The sequence below is a fragment of the Zalophus californianus genome, chromosome 3 (assembly GCF_009762305.2).
Source record: "Zalophus californianus isolate mZalCal1 chromosome 3, mZalCal1.pri.v2, whole genome shotgun sequence".
In the NCBI taxonomy this organism is placed as follows: Eukaryota; Metazoa; Chordata; class Mammalia; order Carnivora; family Otariidae; genus Zalophus; species Zalophus californianus.
Window position 1 is genome coordinate 79,323,725 of NC_045597.1, and position 16,670 is coordinate 79,340,394.

At 35.3% G+C, this 16,670-nt stretch overlaps 1 protein-coding gene across 4 annotated transcripts in view; it reads left to right on the plus strand.

The window, feature by feature from the left end:
• Positions 1 to 16,670, plus strand: part of XPO4 (exportin 4) — a 117,290-nt gene that overhangs the window by 69,413 nt on the left and 31,207 nt on the right. For all 4 annotated transcript variants that reach the window (XM_027590102.1, XM_027590103.1, XM_027590100.1 and 1 more), the window contains 3 exons: positions 861 to 973; positions 5,946 to 6,103; positions 6,359 to 6,533. In XM_027590102.1, the coding sequence (XP_027445903.1) occupies positions 861 to 973; positions 5,946 to 6,103; positions 6,359 to 6,533 (446 nt within the window). The remainder of the gene's footprint in view (positions 1 to 860; positions 974 to 5,945; positions 6,104 to 6,358; positions 6,534 to 16,670) is intronic.

Here is a 16,670-nt window from a genome sequence, read left to right on the forward strand (position 1 = left end):
GAGAATGTTGCCCTGTTGATGTATTTAGCTGGACATCTGATTAGCAGTGGAAGGGGCATAACTACTCTCTTCATGCCCAGACAGCTTTCCCTTTTCTTAAAAACCTCAGTTTCTACATCAGTGTCCTTGCGTGAATTATATTCGTGGACACTTAAGAGTATATTACGGTTATTTGAAGTATGGCAAAGATAGGATTCCATTAGAAGCATGTTTGATATTGAAACACTTGAACACCATAAAAGTTGATTTTTAGTCTGTGGCATTTTAAGTGAGTATCTATAGAGTTGTACATAAACTGATTATTTCTTTGTCTGGAATTGGTATTTGCATAATATAATGTGTGGGAGTTTTTCTGCTTCAGTATGATGTATATTTGCTCTTGTTCTTTTTTTGTTACCCAGTGAATATACTTCTTTGGGAAAAATACTATTTTTTCAAGTAGTCTTTTATGAGACTTATATTTTGTATATGTAGTTTTAGCTGTTAGTAAGATATTGGGGGAAATGGTGGGATAAATATTCAGAAATTGATTTTTCCTTTCTTGTATATATTTTGGTATCAGTTTTATAGTCACATTTTTCCTTTTGTTGCTACCATTAAGATCTCTGATTATCAAAGTTTTTATATCCCTGCAGCATGACATGTAATTCTGATGAAACTGTGATTTTATATTCCTGTAGCATTTTTTTTAAGCACCTAATGCCTTTTATTCCTTAGCTTCATGCATGAATTATGTAGCTTATGTGAAGAGGCTTAAACTGTTTCCATTACATTCTTTCTGGATTGCTCCTGTTATATTTAGGATATACTTATACTTTAGACTAAGAATGTTATTGTTGTTGACCTTGACACTAGATAACTGGGCAGACATTATATAGCTATGTTTGAATCCTCACAAAATGTGCTGTTAAAGCCAACAGAGTCGTGGCGGGAGACTCTTCTGGATAGCAGAGTTATGGAGCTGTTCTTCACAGTAAGTCTTGCTTTTCATCTCTGGTGGTGAAGGCCAAGGAAGAGTGCCACTGAAAAGAGTACATGTTTTGTATTTTTAAGTAAAATAGGACAGATTACTTTCTCCTCTGAAGCCTTCTAACCAATACATCTGCTTAAATAGAAATTATATAGAAATGTTCTTGCTAATTTATGAAAATGTTATTTAAGTATGAAGAGTTGAATATCCTGGAGCCGAAGTTCTCAAACTTTTTGATCTCAAGACCCCTTTACATTCTTAAAAATTATTGACGACTCCGAAGAGCTTTTGTTTATGGGGTTATATCTGTTAATATTTACCATATTAAAAATTCAAACTGAAAACTTTAAAAAGTAATTAATTCATTTAAAAATAGCAATACGAGGGGGCACCTGGCTAGCTTAGTTGGTGGAGCATGCAACTCTTGATTTCAGGGTTGTGGGTTCCAGCCGCATGTCGGGTAGAGAGATTACTTGAGAATAAAATCTTAAAAAAAAAAAATAGCAACACCAAACCATTACATATTAACATAACATTTTAGTGAACAAATAGCTATAGGGAAGTTTCCTGAAAAGAGTGGCATTGTTTTATAATTTTGCAGAACTCAGATGTTATGCTTAATAGAAGATAGCCAGATTTCTCAGATCTGCTTCTGCATCCAGTTGGTTGTAATATTATTACAGGTAAAGTAACCTTGAGGAGACTCCATTGTATACATGTATGACAGTGAGAATGGAAAGGGCAGATACTGTGTTAGTATTAGTATGAAAATAGTTTTGCCCTTATAGATAACCTGACATGATCTTAGGAATGTCTCAGGATCCCTGGACCACACTTTGAGAACCACTGTAGTAGAGTAGTATACTTTGTACTAATTTATCAGTCATGGGTTAAGTTAGTGTTATTGAATAGCAATTTATTTCAATTATAACTTTATTTTTTTTAAAGATTTTTAATTTATTTATTGAGAGAGAGAGAATGGTAGAGAGAGAGCATGAGAGGGAAGAAGGTCAGAGGGAGAGGCAGACTCCCTGCTGAGCAGGGAGCCCGATGCGGGACTCGATCCTGGGACTCCAGGATCATGACCTGAGCTGAAGGCAGTCGCCGAACCAACTGAGCCACCCACACACCCTCAATTATAACTTTAAATAGTCCTGTTTGTTATTTGCTAAATATCAAGAAGTAAGCAATATGTTCCTATGTTTGCTCATGAGGGTCCCCACTACAGTAGTCCAAAGCTGGTGAAAAAAATGTGTGTATGGAGTGGGGAGGGATGCTGATTTGCTATTAATAGCGCAAGCACACAAGTTAGTTAGATATAATGACTGGGGTAAAAGTCCAAATAAAGACCAATTAAGAAAAAAAGAAAGGATGGGGCGCCTGGGTGGCTCAGTCATTAAGCGTCTGCCTTCCACTTGGGTCATGATCCCGGAATCCTGGGATCGAGTCCCACGTCGGGCTCCCTGCTTGGCGGGAAGCCTGCTTCTCCCTCTCCCACTCCCCCTGCTCGTGTTCCTGCTCTCGCTATCTCTCTCTCTGTCGGATAAATAAATAAAATCTTAAAAAAAAGAAAGGAAGCCCTTTTACTTAATCCCAACCATTTTAGTTTCTTACCTTTTCATTTGTTAGAAAAACATTATTTACTATCCTTACAACTGCCTTCCTTTTCTGAACAAACCATTTAAAACATTGTAGTTTTGTGGTATATATTTTACAATACCTGGAATAAGGTTTGTCATCCATGGTTATACATAAAAATGAAATAAAATAGAAATGTTCGGAATAAACATTACCTCACATTTTATCCTTTAAATCAGAAAAATGATGACTAAAAACACTGTCAGTACCAAAGCGGTAATTGTAACTAAATTAACAAATTCTGTTGCCTACCACATCTGACAGAAATTGTTTTGATACATATCCAAGTTCAGTTCTTTGTGTTATTCATTTGACTGAAAGAAGATCCCATTCCAGCAGTTTTTGAAAAGGTGAAAAACTTGCTGGCAGTACTGGAAACAGCTCCCCCAAATCTGAACAGCTGTCTAGACAAACTAGACAGCTGCTCCTGTCAGCTGTGAACCACCCCATGCAAATAGCTTCTGAAGTTGAGAGTTAACCCTTTTTACTGTGTTATTTTAACATTTTTGTGTTTGTGGCCTATTGCTTTCATTAAGGAATTTTAATTTGTAACTTATTACAAAAATAACAGTGGCTAATCATTTAATTTCATTCATTTATTTGCACTTATGTGAATTCATTACCTAATAGAAAGCAGTTTTCTATTGGATATCCTTATTTCTCTAGATTTGAGTAGGTAGACATAAATATACTATTGCATGAATTTAAGACTTTAAATGTGTTGGTCACATCTGAATTTAGGAATACTCTAGGTTTCATTCTGTCCCTCAAAAGTTTACAGATGTCTCAATTTTTCTTTCTTTCATAAGGTATTAGAAAAACCACTCTCAGTTTTTCCTCCTACCTTTTTGATTCTCCTTGACCTCTCTTATTTTCTCTGCTTACTTCAAAACTTACTAGTGTTCTCTCTTAGTTCTCAACTTTGCTGACTGTATATACTTTTCTTGGGCTCTCTCTTCCACACGTAGGACTTCAAGCGCCACTTCTGCACTGATGACTCCTAAATCTATATTCAGCACAGGCTGCTCCAGAGTTCCAGGGCCTTATAATCCAAGTGCTTACTCGATGTTTTAATTTGGATGGCCCACAGACATCTCAGATTCAGCATGTTCCAATAGAATTTATCTTACTAACTTGCTTCTCTTTACTCCTTGTCTTGCTTTGCCATTCACCTCCTTGGGTGTTCTGCTAGACTTTGCTTTTCTGTATCCCTCTGCTTTTCCTATTCAGGTGATAAATTCAGTTTTTAATTTGTATAATATAGTTCAGTTGCGGTAGAACTCCTTTGTAATGCTGACATTGGAAGAAGAGCAAGAATCTACTATATTATACAAGAATTAATCATTGGTTTATCATGAGTTTTATATGGTTCATATTTCAGAGAACATAAGTTTGAACAGTAGTACATGCAGGCTCTGAGGCAGTTTCTTTATTTTATTTTATTACATAATCAACATTAGCTATTTCGGTCATCATATATTTTGAGTCCTCACTTCTCGACCAGGAATGAGCAACATTTAGCTCTATAGGTAGAAAAGAAAACCTCTGTTGTCCGGGATTGCATTATATTCATTGGCAGAATGTACCCCTGGATAACATGTTTAAATGTTGATTAGGTTAAAAGGCATGATGAGAGAAATTTAGTTACAGTTTTCAGATAAGGAATTTGAGAATGTGTTGTGTTCAGAAGTTCTTGAATTGGACAATGTAGATATATGAATTTGTGTATTATACTTTTAATTTACTATTTAAAACTTAAAATGTAATAGGGTATATTTTGAGAAACATTTGTGTTATTCTAGACCAGGGATTGGCAGACTTTTTCTGTAAAGACCAGGTAGTAAATATTCGGCTTTGCAGGTCATATGTTCTCTGAGGCAGCTGTTTAGCTCTGCCATTGTTGGACAGAAGCAGCCATGATGATACCTAAACAAATTAATGTGGCAGTGTTCCTGTAGAACTTTATTCAGTTATTAAAATGTGAATTTTGTATAATTGTCTTGTGTTTGAAATTAACATTTTTCTTTGATTTTGTTTTCCTCAACCCTGTAAAAATGTAAAAACCATCTGATAGGCCATACAAAATAAGCAGGAAGCCAGATTTGGCCATAGGCTATGGTTTGCCAACCCCCGTTCTAGACCAAAGAGGGTGGAATATTTTAAACATGTCAATAGGTCAGTTAATTTTGTGACTCTTTAGTATTTTAAATTTCTTACAGCCTTAAGAAGTTCAAGGTTTAAAGATTAATGAAATCAGTCTGTGAATAAGGATTTGAGTGTTCAGTGTCCCCAAAATGTACCTGTGAATACTTAAGAGAAATATGGTAACTTCAAGTAATTTATAAATGATTTGCAGAGTCAAAGTGAACGTAACTTGAAACAAATAGAGAACCAATGTTTAAAATTCTGTGACATTCAGAAAGCAAAGAGATTTGTGTAAGAAAAGAAGGGCTGGAGAAGTCAGATGCTTGTGGAAAGTAGAAAATGGTTGCCGTTAAATGTGGTTGGTGGATTAGGATAAAAAATTACCTGTAATTTCTTTCCTAAGTGTATTTTCCTGTTTAATTATGTCAGATCACAGAAATGAAACATCTTTTAAAATCTGATAATATTAATAACACACTAAAACTAGGGAGCAGTATTTCAGGAGCATTTCCTTCATATAGAATACTGTGTACCAGATGTTTCACATCAGTATTGCATCCTTGAAATAAGATCTAGATGAGGTTTAAAGTGGACTTAAATATAATTTAAATAAAATTTAAAAAATTCAGCCATTAATAGCAATGGTGTAGGATAAAATGAAATTCAAACAAATTGTGGGCAATCTCAGTAATGAAAGAGTGTGCTTATATAGTGGTTGAATGGGTGAATGCCTAGGGATTGAAAGGTATATTGGTTTTCTAAGTGTGCAACTGTTTACTTCTGCTAAAGCAGCATCTATATACTCTTGATTGAACTTGTCTGCTAACTTTAGCAAGAAGCTGTAGCTAGGCATAGTTAGCATAATACAGATGACTGTCGTTGTTGCTGTTTTTAGAAGAAGCAGTATGTCTGACTGGCTGGCATCTGTTTCTCTCTTTGTCATAACATGCTGGAGACAGTTCAATTTTCAAAATGTAGGTAGCCTTCAGTTAAAAATTACTTGATAAGTTTAAAATCATGGCTTATAATGTAAAGTGGACTGAGGGACAATTTTCAAATTAAGTTCAGGAATTAATTTTCTAGAATTAACCAGCTACAGTGAATTTTTTCTCTTACCTCATTCGGCATGATAGACACGTGACCCTTACAAAAGAAGAATTTATTTTTATGGATTAGTAATTCTTTCTAACAGGTACATCGAAAAATCAGAGAAGATTCAGATATGGCACAAGATTCTCTTCAGTGCCTTGCCCAGTTAGCTTCTCTTCATGGACCTATCTTCCCCGATGAAGGATCACAAGTTGATTATCTAGCACACTTCATTGAGGGATTACTGAATACTATCAATGGGTAGGTATACTTGCCCTTTATAACTGAAAAAGGAACTTTCAGTTTTTTCTTTGTGTTTAACATTAGAGGAGAAAAACCAGTGATTTTTTTTTTCCCTGTTTATATTCTGAAGTATAGTTATATGGGTAATTTGAAATTAATACACAGAGACACGCCTTTAAAAATGAATGGGTGATAATATTTGCATGTTTGGAAATGAGTTCTTGGGACTTTTCTTCTACTACCACTTAATAATACTCATTATTTGATTTGTAGAATTGAAATAGAAGATTCAGAAGCTGTGGGAATCTCCAGCATTATCAGCAACCTGATAACTGTGTTCCCTCGAAATGTTTTAACTGCCATTCCAAACGAACTTTTCTCGTCCTTTGTTAATTGCCTCACACACCTCACTTGTTCTTTTGGGCGAAGTGCTGCATTGGAAGAAGTGGTGAGTGCCTATTCTGAAATAAATTGTGTCCGTTCCGTTTTTTACAAGGAAATTTGCTGTGCCTCTGCAGCATTTCGCATGACAAGTAATTAAGCAAGTGCTAGCTATTGTTGAAATTGCATTTTTGTTTATATGTGCAAATTATTTGTAATCTCTGTTTAGAAACATTACTTTTAAAGTCTTGTGGATTAAAATCACTTTAATAGATTAAATTTATTGGTGTCAAGATTTTAATTTTGAGATAATTGAGTGTCTGAATGTAGGAAATGGAATGAAGTGCCTATATTAAGAATTATGTTGCAAGCCCATTTTAACAATGAAAATTTTAAGTTTAAAAATTGCTAATATGGTAATTTTATATTTTTTGAGGATTAAAAAATCTGGATTTATCTGGAAATTATATGAACATAATTTGGTTCAAATAATTGTAATCATGCTGGTTTTGATTAGGCTGTATTTAATTTTTTTGATGCTATGGTTTAATAGTATATCTTGGTAGAATTTAATTTTCTTTAAATCAAGATCAATAACAGTACTAAAGATGTGTTTTGGTACAAGTTGTCAATTGTATATTTTCCAAATATAAAATTTAATTTAGGAAACTAAAACTCCTTGACAACACAGCTGTGTTTATAACAGTTACTGTGAATAACTGCATTAATCATGGGAAATAATTGATTTTTTCCTCTCTAGTGGTTCTTAAATTGTTGAAACTAATTTTTCTTTTTATGAATCGAAATGTGGGTTTTTTTCAGAGATCGTAAGTAAAAAATATTTGTAGATATCTGTTTGAATTTTGTGTTAAATCCTAACTGAGTTGTTTTGTTGGGGGTCTGGCAACATCTTTGTGAGTTTTTGTATCCCTTTAGGGGTGTTCAGAAGATAGAGAACTGGAGAATGATTTATGTAGTTGGACACTTTAGTGGTTTGATGAGTAAAGGAACCAGGTCAGGCAGGTATTTATGTGTTGGAAAAAAATGTAGGTAGTAGAGGAGTAGAAGCTTAAAGGCATCATGTGTGAGATTTGAATTTCTCGGGGAAAAATTATGTTCTGAGCATAGAAATATGGGGAAATTTTAAGAATTTAAGCTTGATTCAAACCCCTTTCAAATTAGCACAAATTCTGAATCAAATCAGGTTTCATTTTACATGGTTTCATTGTGCTTTCTCCCACCTTGGTTTGTTCTCTGTTCTAAACCAGGTGGATTAAACAGTATGTTGATCACGTATTTAGAAACGGCTATTTTTTAGTTCGTTTGTGGGTTAAGGAAGTTCCTAAGCGGGGTGCCTGGGTGGCTCAGTTGTCGAGCATCTGCCTTCGGCTCAGGTCATAATCCCAGGGTCCTGGTATCGAGCCCTGCTTCGGGCTCCCTGCTGAGCGGAGAGCCTGCTTCTCCCTCTACCTCTGCCTGCCGCTCCCCCTGCTTGTACTCTCTCTTTCCTGTCAAATAAATAAAAAATCTTAAAAAAAAAAAAAAAAAATGAAGTTCCTAAGCACTTTATAGAAGAATTGCTGGAAGATATATAACATTCTTGGTTGCAGATTTTAAGTTTAGAATTCATTTATTTTGACCAGGAGACTGACAACTTGGAAAACAATTTTTCTGTCAAGATTGATAGAGAAATTTTAGAATACAGAAAGCCTATATACACTGATGTATATTGTGCTTGTTTCACAAGAAGGTGTGGTATAGATATGATATACCTAATAGATTTCATTTAAGAAAAGTGTTATTTCTTTTTATTTGTTTTAATTAATTTAATTGATCTGTCTGTGATGTTTAAAAATGGTTTTAAAAATAATTGGTTACCGGGGCACCTGGGTGGCTCAGTTCGGTTAAGTGTCTGCCTAGGCTCAGGTCATGATCCCCGGGTCCTGGGATTGAACCCGACATCAGGTTCCCTGCTCAGTGGGGAGCCTGCTTCTCCTTCTCCCTCTGCTGCTCCCCCTGCTTGTGCTCTCTCTCACTCTGTCTCCTGCTCTCTGTCAAATAAATAAATACAATCCTAAAAAAAAAAAATTGGTTACCTACCTCTGAAACTAATATACTATATGTTAATTAATTGAATTTAAATTGAAAAAAAATAATTGGTTACCTATTAAAAAAGGCAAAGGGGAAAGATTTGTCTAAAGCTTTGTATTGCTCAGAGGATCCAGATAGGCGAGGTTTGGTGAAGTTGAGGGCTAAGAGGGAGGCCCCTCAGTATGAGTTGCCAGAAAACTAAACAAATCCTCCTAAATGTCATCTCAACCTCATGTGGTTTTCATTATATCTTGTGTGTGCTGGGGGAAGGGAGCCTGGGGAATGTGCAACTAATAGCAAAGTACATGAACAAATCTAGCCAAACCAGGGTGGAAGTTCTAGGACACAGGTCACATCATCTTTTGTTTCCTTGGGCACCCAGTGATTGTAGTACTAGTACATAATACATAGTTGTCAACCTCAGATGGAAAAATATATTTAAAAAATGATCTTTTAAGTAAAAATAGAAAAATTGAGACATATTAAAAAAAACTGCTTTGAGAGTCAGCGTGATACAGAAAGATCATGAACATTGGAAGGAGACAGTACTGTCATGAGCCAAGTAATTATAAACTACAGAACCTTGGACAAATTGCTTGACCTTTTTTGAGCATGTTGATATAGGTAGGATAATAATTCCCTCTAGTGTTCCATGGGGTGGGTTAACTATACGGAAGTGCCTGTACAGTACGCACAATAAAATGTGGAATAATAATGATAAAAATGAACCTTTAAATAATAGCACTTATTGAGAACCTGTGATATGTAAACTGTTTTACCAAGGTAAGACAAGTTCTTGAGTTTTGTGCAAACCAATAGTTTTAATATTACTTTTCTTCACAATTTTAGTTTTATGAAATGTTTTGTTTTTCTCTAATAGCGAAGGAGGTTTTTTTTGCCCCCAATAGGAAAATAGATTCAGCATATACACTTCTGTGTTATTGTGAGAATATTTTTTCAAAACTATATTTATTTAGGAATACATACAGATTGTTCGTTTTTTAGAAGTTTATGTCTCTGATGGTAATTATGTGGCTGTAGCAAGAAAAAAAACCTACATGGGAAGAGAAATTTGTGGTACTAATGTGTGTTTCATGAAATATGTCTTTGCTTGGTGTATTTAGCCTATGTGTGAAGATAGTTATTTATGACTGTTCTTCAACTTGCAGTGAACTGAAAGTCTGTGCTCAAAAAGAGTAATTCCAGTCTTCAGCCAAGTTGTTCTGTTGGCTGTTAAAATTTCCTGGTATTACTTGAGGCTTCCTGAAGCCAAGAATTTTTTCATTGCACCCCAGAAATCAGATACTGTCTATTCCTGGACTGAAGAGATGAGAATACTGTAGAGATGGAATCATTGCCTTAAAAACTAAAATTCTAACAAAATAATTGTTCACATTATATCAGTTGTCTTATAAAATTTATAATACTAGTACATCCATTTGAATCGATTCAGTGAAATTTGAAGAGACTATAACTTGAACTCTGTACTCTAGTTTGTTTCTTGGTTTCTTTTGTCAATAGAAAATTTTAAGTTCAGCCCCCAGTAGGTTCATCAGACAGGAGCCACATAACTTGTTCAGTTAATTGAGCAGAGCAGCCAGGCACAATGCTTAAACCTTGAAGTGTGTGTGTGTTTGGGTGTGCATGTATGTTTCGGGGTGGATATGTAAAGGAGGTGGTAGTAGGTAAACTTTGTAAAGAAGGAACTTTAATTGTAGCCTAAGCTCGAGACCAGCAGGACAAGGCAGTAAAGAGAAAGATACTTGATAAAGTTGTTAGGAAGTTCATTATAGAGTGTAACGTGGTAAAGTAACTTTGCAGTTTGTTGGATGAGTGAGTACATGTGAAGTTCAGCATTCTTCATTCAGAATCTATTTTCTCTGGCTCAGTGAATAATTACTTTGTGGGGAGGAGACGTAGTGAAAAGGAAAGCATCAAAGCCAAATTATAAATTGAAATTGAGAACTGGGAAGCATAAATTTGGGACATTTCAGTGATAAGAGGGAAAGCTATTAACTCACTTTCTGGCATGGTGATGTCCGTACAATATACACGTATAGTTGGCCTTGCCCCTTAACTCACAAGAAGATGGGACTGTTTGAGAAGCCATGCCAACCTCCCCACCCAGTGGTTCTGATGGCCAGGGAAGAGTAAACTGGTGATATAGTAGAGAGCAAGACAGCTGTCCAGCCCCATTATGTGCATTCATTTCATCCGCTTGAAAGAGTTTTTTTTTTTTTAAATGAGAATTAGATGAGGTGCATGAGTCTTTTTTAAACCTTGCATGTTTAAAGTATACTTCTTAATATTAACAGCTTTACCTCCATTAGGATATTTGTTAGAAAATTGGCTATTATTGCACCTTAAATAAAGATTCTTACTAAAGAAGTCTTTAAAAAATAATTTCACTGTTTTGGGGCACCTGGGTGGTTCAGTCGTTAAGCATCTGCCTTCAGCTCAGATCACAATGTCAGGGTCCTGGGATCAAGCCCCACATCGGGCTCCCTGCTCTACAGGAAGCCTGCTTCTCCCTCTCCCACTCCCCCTGCTTGTGTTCCCTCCCTTGCTGTGTGTCTGTCAAGTAAATAAATAAAATCTTTAAAACTAATAATAATTTCACTGTTTTATTTAATCCTGATTAGATCATAATTTTACCAATGCATTGTTTTCCTGACTTGTATATGAGTCACCTCCGGTTTTCTCAATTTGCTGTGCTAATCCTAGCACAGAACCAGTGTCTATGTTTTACAGAATTCTTGCACTTGAGGTGGAGTATAGTTGGTTGAGAATAAAGCTTACCTATTGTCATAACTGTTGTTCCATATAGTATCCTTTGTATTGTTTAAAACAGTGTTATTAGCATTAGAAGCCTAACCAGATCTAATGTGCCAGGGGTTCAGAAATGAACACTAGAATGAGGTAGAAAGAAGGGATTGCCCTTTTACCCCTTGTAAGCCAGGCAAGTCCCTGAGATGTCAGCCCATGAGGATTATTGCTGGATTAATTCAATTCCATAAATATTTATTGACACCTACCATGTACCAGGTAGGGTGCTTGATATATATACATTACTTAGCATTTAGAATTTGAAAATTCAGGTGCATTTCCAAAAGGAAGAAAATATATTAAGGAATTTGTAATGTTTAAAAAAAACTCTGAAAATTACAGCTCAGACTCTTGGTGTTTTCATGGGGGCAGATTCCCCCCTCCCCCCAGTGATCTATCTATAGGATTCTTCTAACAGCTGCAGTACTTGTCCACTAAATCAATTTCTCTTGGGGTCTTTTATAAGCCAGGAATACTGTTAGCTGCATAGGTATGCTGAAGTTAAATTAATTCTGTGCCTTTAGGGCTGGCTAGAAGAAAAAAAAAATAAGAGAATGAATTAATTCCTTTTGCATTTAACATTCAAAGCCTTCTAAATTTTTAAGTAGAGTTCATGAAGTTTTATTTGTGACATTTCTGTGATTTTATCTATATTGCCTTATTTGCCTTAAATAATGCTACACCAGGAAAAGAATCTAAATTCTTCCAACCAGTGAACAACAGCATAAACTAATAAGAGTTCTTTGAGTCTTTAATCTTTCATATGTCCTTTCTTATTAATGTTTTACACTGTGCACTACATATATTATTTGATCTGTCGTTGGACTTGGGGGTTGTGCCAATGCCTATAAATTTTAAACTTACTGTAAAATATTTCATTCATATAAAGTAAAAAATTTCATATATATATAAAAGTTATAAAAAATAATAAAATGAACAATTGTATACCAACCTCCAGATTAAGAAACAGTATATCGATAGAACTTTTTTTTACTCTTACATTTACCTGGAGTTTTATCCCCCCACCTTCTTTTATTGTCGGCACGTTTTGGTCTCATTAGTTATTTCTGCCAAATGATTTTTTCATCATGTTTGCAAAGGAACACTGCGAGTGGTCCGTGTTCTTGGCACTTCTTCCCCATCCTCTACAATCTCTGATTGTTTAATTTGTTTTCACTCCCAAGTCCTTGTAAAGAGTAATAAAGTAGCACCAGCCTCAGGCCAGAGATATGGAATGCAGAGTTAAACCAGGTTAAGGAACTTCTTAAAGATTATTCCTTAGAAATAAAACTTTCTGTGTGAGAATGAATTATCTATCTTCCTGCATTTTTTTATGCCTGAATCATATGCTTTTTTTTACTAACTCATGTAATTTATGTTTACATATGAAGAAAATACTGATGATCAAAGAATGAGCTTTTCAGTTTCACGGACAATATTTGGAGTTCTCATGTTGGTTATTTGCTGTTCGTAGAAAAAAGGTCTATTGTAGTGGGATGGATCATACTAAATATCTGATAGTAACCATAGTCCCGTTATAGTTAGGAATAGATTTGGAATTGTTTACGGCATAACAATCAAATTTAGAACTACTCTAGCATGAGATGTATTTTCAATGCAAGAGTTATCTTTTGTACTTTTACAATATTTCATATTAGGGTTACACACACATGCACTTTATTATTTAGAACAATTTTAGATTCATAGCAAAATTGAATGAAAAATCAGAGTTCCCATATCCCATCCTTCCCCCCTGCCCCTACAAATGCAAACAGCCTCCCCTACTATCAACATCCCTCCACCAGTGTGGCAAACATTTGTTAAAATTGATGAACCAGGGCTGATACATCCTTATCCCCCAAAGTCCATAGTTTACATTAGAATTCACGCTTGGTGTTATGTGTTCTGTGGATTTTAACTAATGTGCAATGATATGTATTCACCATTACAGTATCATACAGGATAGTTTTGGGGCCTTAAAAATCTTTTGTCCTCCACCTCCTTCCCCTACCCCTGGCAACCAGTGATCTTTTTACTATCTCCATACTTTTGGGGGGTTTTAAAAAACATTTTAATTATTTATTTGACAGACACACAGAGAGAGAGAGAGAGCACAAGCAGGGGGAGCGGCAGGCAGAGGGAGAGGGAGAAGCAGGCTTCCCGCGGAGCAGGGAGCCTGATGCAAGGCTCGATTCCAGGACCCGGGGATCATGACCTGAGCCGAATGCAGCCATTTAACTGACTGAGCCACCCAGGCGCCCTTACTATCTCCATAGTTTTTGCCTTTTCCAGAATGTCATATAGTTGGAATCAAATAATAATGTTAGATTTTAATTTCTGAAATTGAATTGAGTGTCAAAAAGGGGGAGCAGATTCACATATACATATTTATTTTAGAAAGCTTCCTTTGTCAGCATCTTCATAAATAAAACTAATGACTTTTTTTTTATATTCACATAGACATAAACAGATGTTTTTCTGTGGTTGAAGGGCTCCAGATTCACTCCTCTATACACTTCTAAGTTAATTATGAGCATTGAAATGTAAGTGCTGTTATCATAGTTTGATTACCTTTTCCACCCTCCATTCCCAAATGGAGTAAAGTGGGGTCAAGTAGTCTTATAAGCTCTAAGCCCCTCTCCAAAGCCTTTCTGGCAGCAGGCCTGACAATACTTAGGGCATGAGCACATAGTGTCTAGCTTGACTCCTTCGTCATCTCTGTGCACGTGCTCTGGCTTGGCTGCTGGGTGTTGGCCAGTGTGGCCATGGAGCAGGGCCAAAGTATTATGAAAAAGCACTTGGTTAGGTTTCAGTTCTCCGTGATTAGACTGAAAGATTTAGTTGCCAATTGTCATCAACCAAATTTCTCACACTTTGCCTGATGAGTTACTTGTATTGGTATTCAGGAGGAACCAGAAGGCTCTTTAGAAGTTTTTAGTTCTTATTTTAAATCACCATCTAATGAATAGGGGCTCTTAGAGTCTGTGATTTTCTGCTTTGTCTAATATCAGGGCTTTCTAGGAGGGATTATTGCTCTTTCAATAATAAAAAAGCTTATAAGGCTTTTACATTTTATTTGTACTTTACTATATATGAATATTTATTATAACATTCGTTATATATGTACTAAAGAAAACAAAGATAGTTTTAAGAAAATGTCCTGCTTCTTCGTTTTGAGATACCAGAGGTCAGAGGATGCTATTCCATAAGTTCCTCTTAAGATATGTTACCAGTCTGTTTATTTTGGCAAGATAAACTGTTAAGACTTAACAAATGATGTCTGCAAAGCACATGCTTCGTTAAGTATATAAACAGGCCACAGATGTTTCTTTGGGAAGAAACTATTTTATTCATCTCTGTATTCCAGTGCTTCACTCTTAGCATTCAATATATCTTTGTTGAAGGAATAGAACCACCCTTTTTTCCTACTGCTAATACATTGAGCACTGTGCATGGCCATTTTAGCACTGTGTTCATTTTATAGATCTTTTCTTTGGTCCTCAAAACCACCATAGATGATTTTATTTATTATGTCATATTTGATACAGACAAAAAAATAAAATATGTTGTTCTAAAACATAATCAGATCACCATCAGTGAACCCATGACCCCAACCCAAGAACATCACCAGTACTGCAGTGGATGATACCAGTGTACTCATCCCCATCCCATGACCCCAGCTTCTCCCCCTTCCACCCCTGCAAGAGAAGTGACCACTGTTGTGAATGTTGTCATTCTCTTGCTTTAGAAATTTTGATCATTTCTATGTATAAGATACATCATTGTGTGAATGCCATACCACAATTTTCCTCCATTCTGCTGTAAATGAACTTTTGAGGTTCCTTTTTTGCCATTACAAACAGTATTACAGTGAACATTCTTCTGTGTGTTTCCTAGCATACATTCATGAGAGCTTTTTATAAGGTCTAAACCTAGAAATGGAATTTTTAGATAAGATATGTAAATGTTCAGTTTTACAAGATAGTTGTTTGCTGAACTGATGGGATCAGTTACATGTTCAGCAGTGATGTGTGTGAGTTTTCATTGATCCATGTCTTCACCATCACAGTTTTGCCAAACTTGTAAGTATACGATATGGTCTTATATAATTAAGGTGCTAGTAATGTTGAGCATTTTTTCATATATATGTGATTCCTGTGGTTATTCCTTTGAACAGTCCATTTGCCCATTTCCCTATCAGGTTGTCTTTTTCATACTGCTTTGTAAAAATTCTTTATATATTCTGTACATTATTTATTTTTTTTTGTCAGTTATTTGTTGCAGATCTAGCCTCCCAGTTCTGTGGCTCTTCTTTTCACTTTATGGTATCTTTCTTATTATTATTAATTTGGAATAATTTTAGATTTACAGAAAAGTTGCAAAGACAGTACATTTTACCTAGTTTCCTCTATAATTTTACCATGTGATATAACAATGGTACATTTGTCAAAACTAAGAAATTAACATTGGATGCATTATTATTAACTAAATTTCCATGCTTTATTTGGATTTCACTAATTTTCCATCAGTCATTTTTCTGTTTTGGAATCCAGTCCAGAGCAGCATATTGCAGTTAGACTTTATGGTATCTTTTGATGAACAAATGTTCTTCATCTTAGTATAGTCAAACTTACTGTCATTTCTTTCATGATTGGCATTATTAGGGGTGCCTAGCTGGCTCAGTCAGTAAGAGCAATGTGGTTCTTGATCTCGAGGTAGTGAGTTGGAACTTCATGTTGGGTGTAGAAATTACTTTTAAAAAATGATTTGGATTATTAGTTCCTTATTTCAGACAACTACTTTTCCTGTGTTTTCTTCTAAATATTTTAAAGGTTTACCTTTCATGACTTTACCATCTTAGACTTTAGTTTTGAATATGATACCAAGTAGGGATCTAATTTCCCTTTTTTTTCATATGGATAACAGATTTTTATTTATTTATATTTGTATTTTCCCCCATTTTTATTGAGAAATAATTGATACACATTGCTGTATAAGTTTAACTTAAGGTGTACAGCATGATGCTTTGATTTACACATATGTGAAATGATCACCACAATAGGTTTATTAGTTAACATCCATCATCTCATAGATACAATAAAAAGAAAAGAAAAAAATTTTCTCCTTGTGATGAGAACTCGTAGGATCTACTCAAACAGCTTTCCCGTATATCACACAGCAGTGTTAACTATAGTCATCGTGTTGTACCTCACTTCCCCAGAACCTACCTTATAACTGAAAGTTTATACCTTTTGACCACCTTTCTCCAGTTTCTCCCCTTCACCCC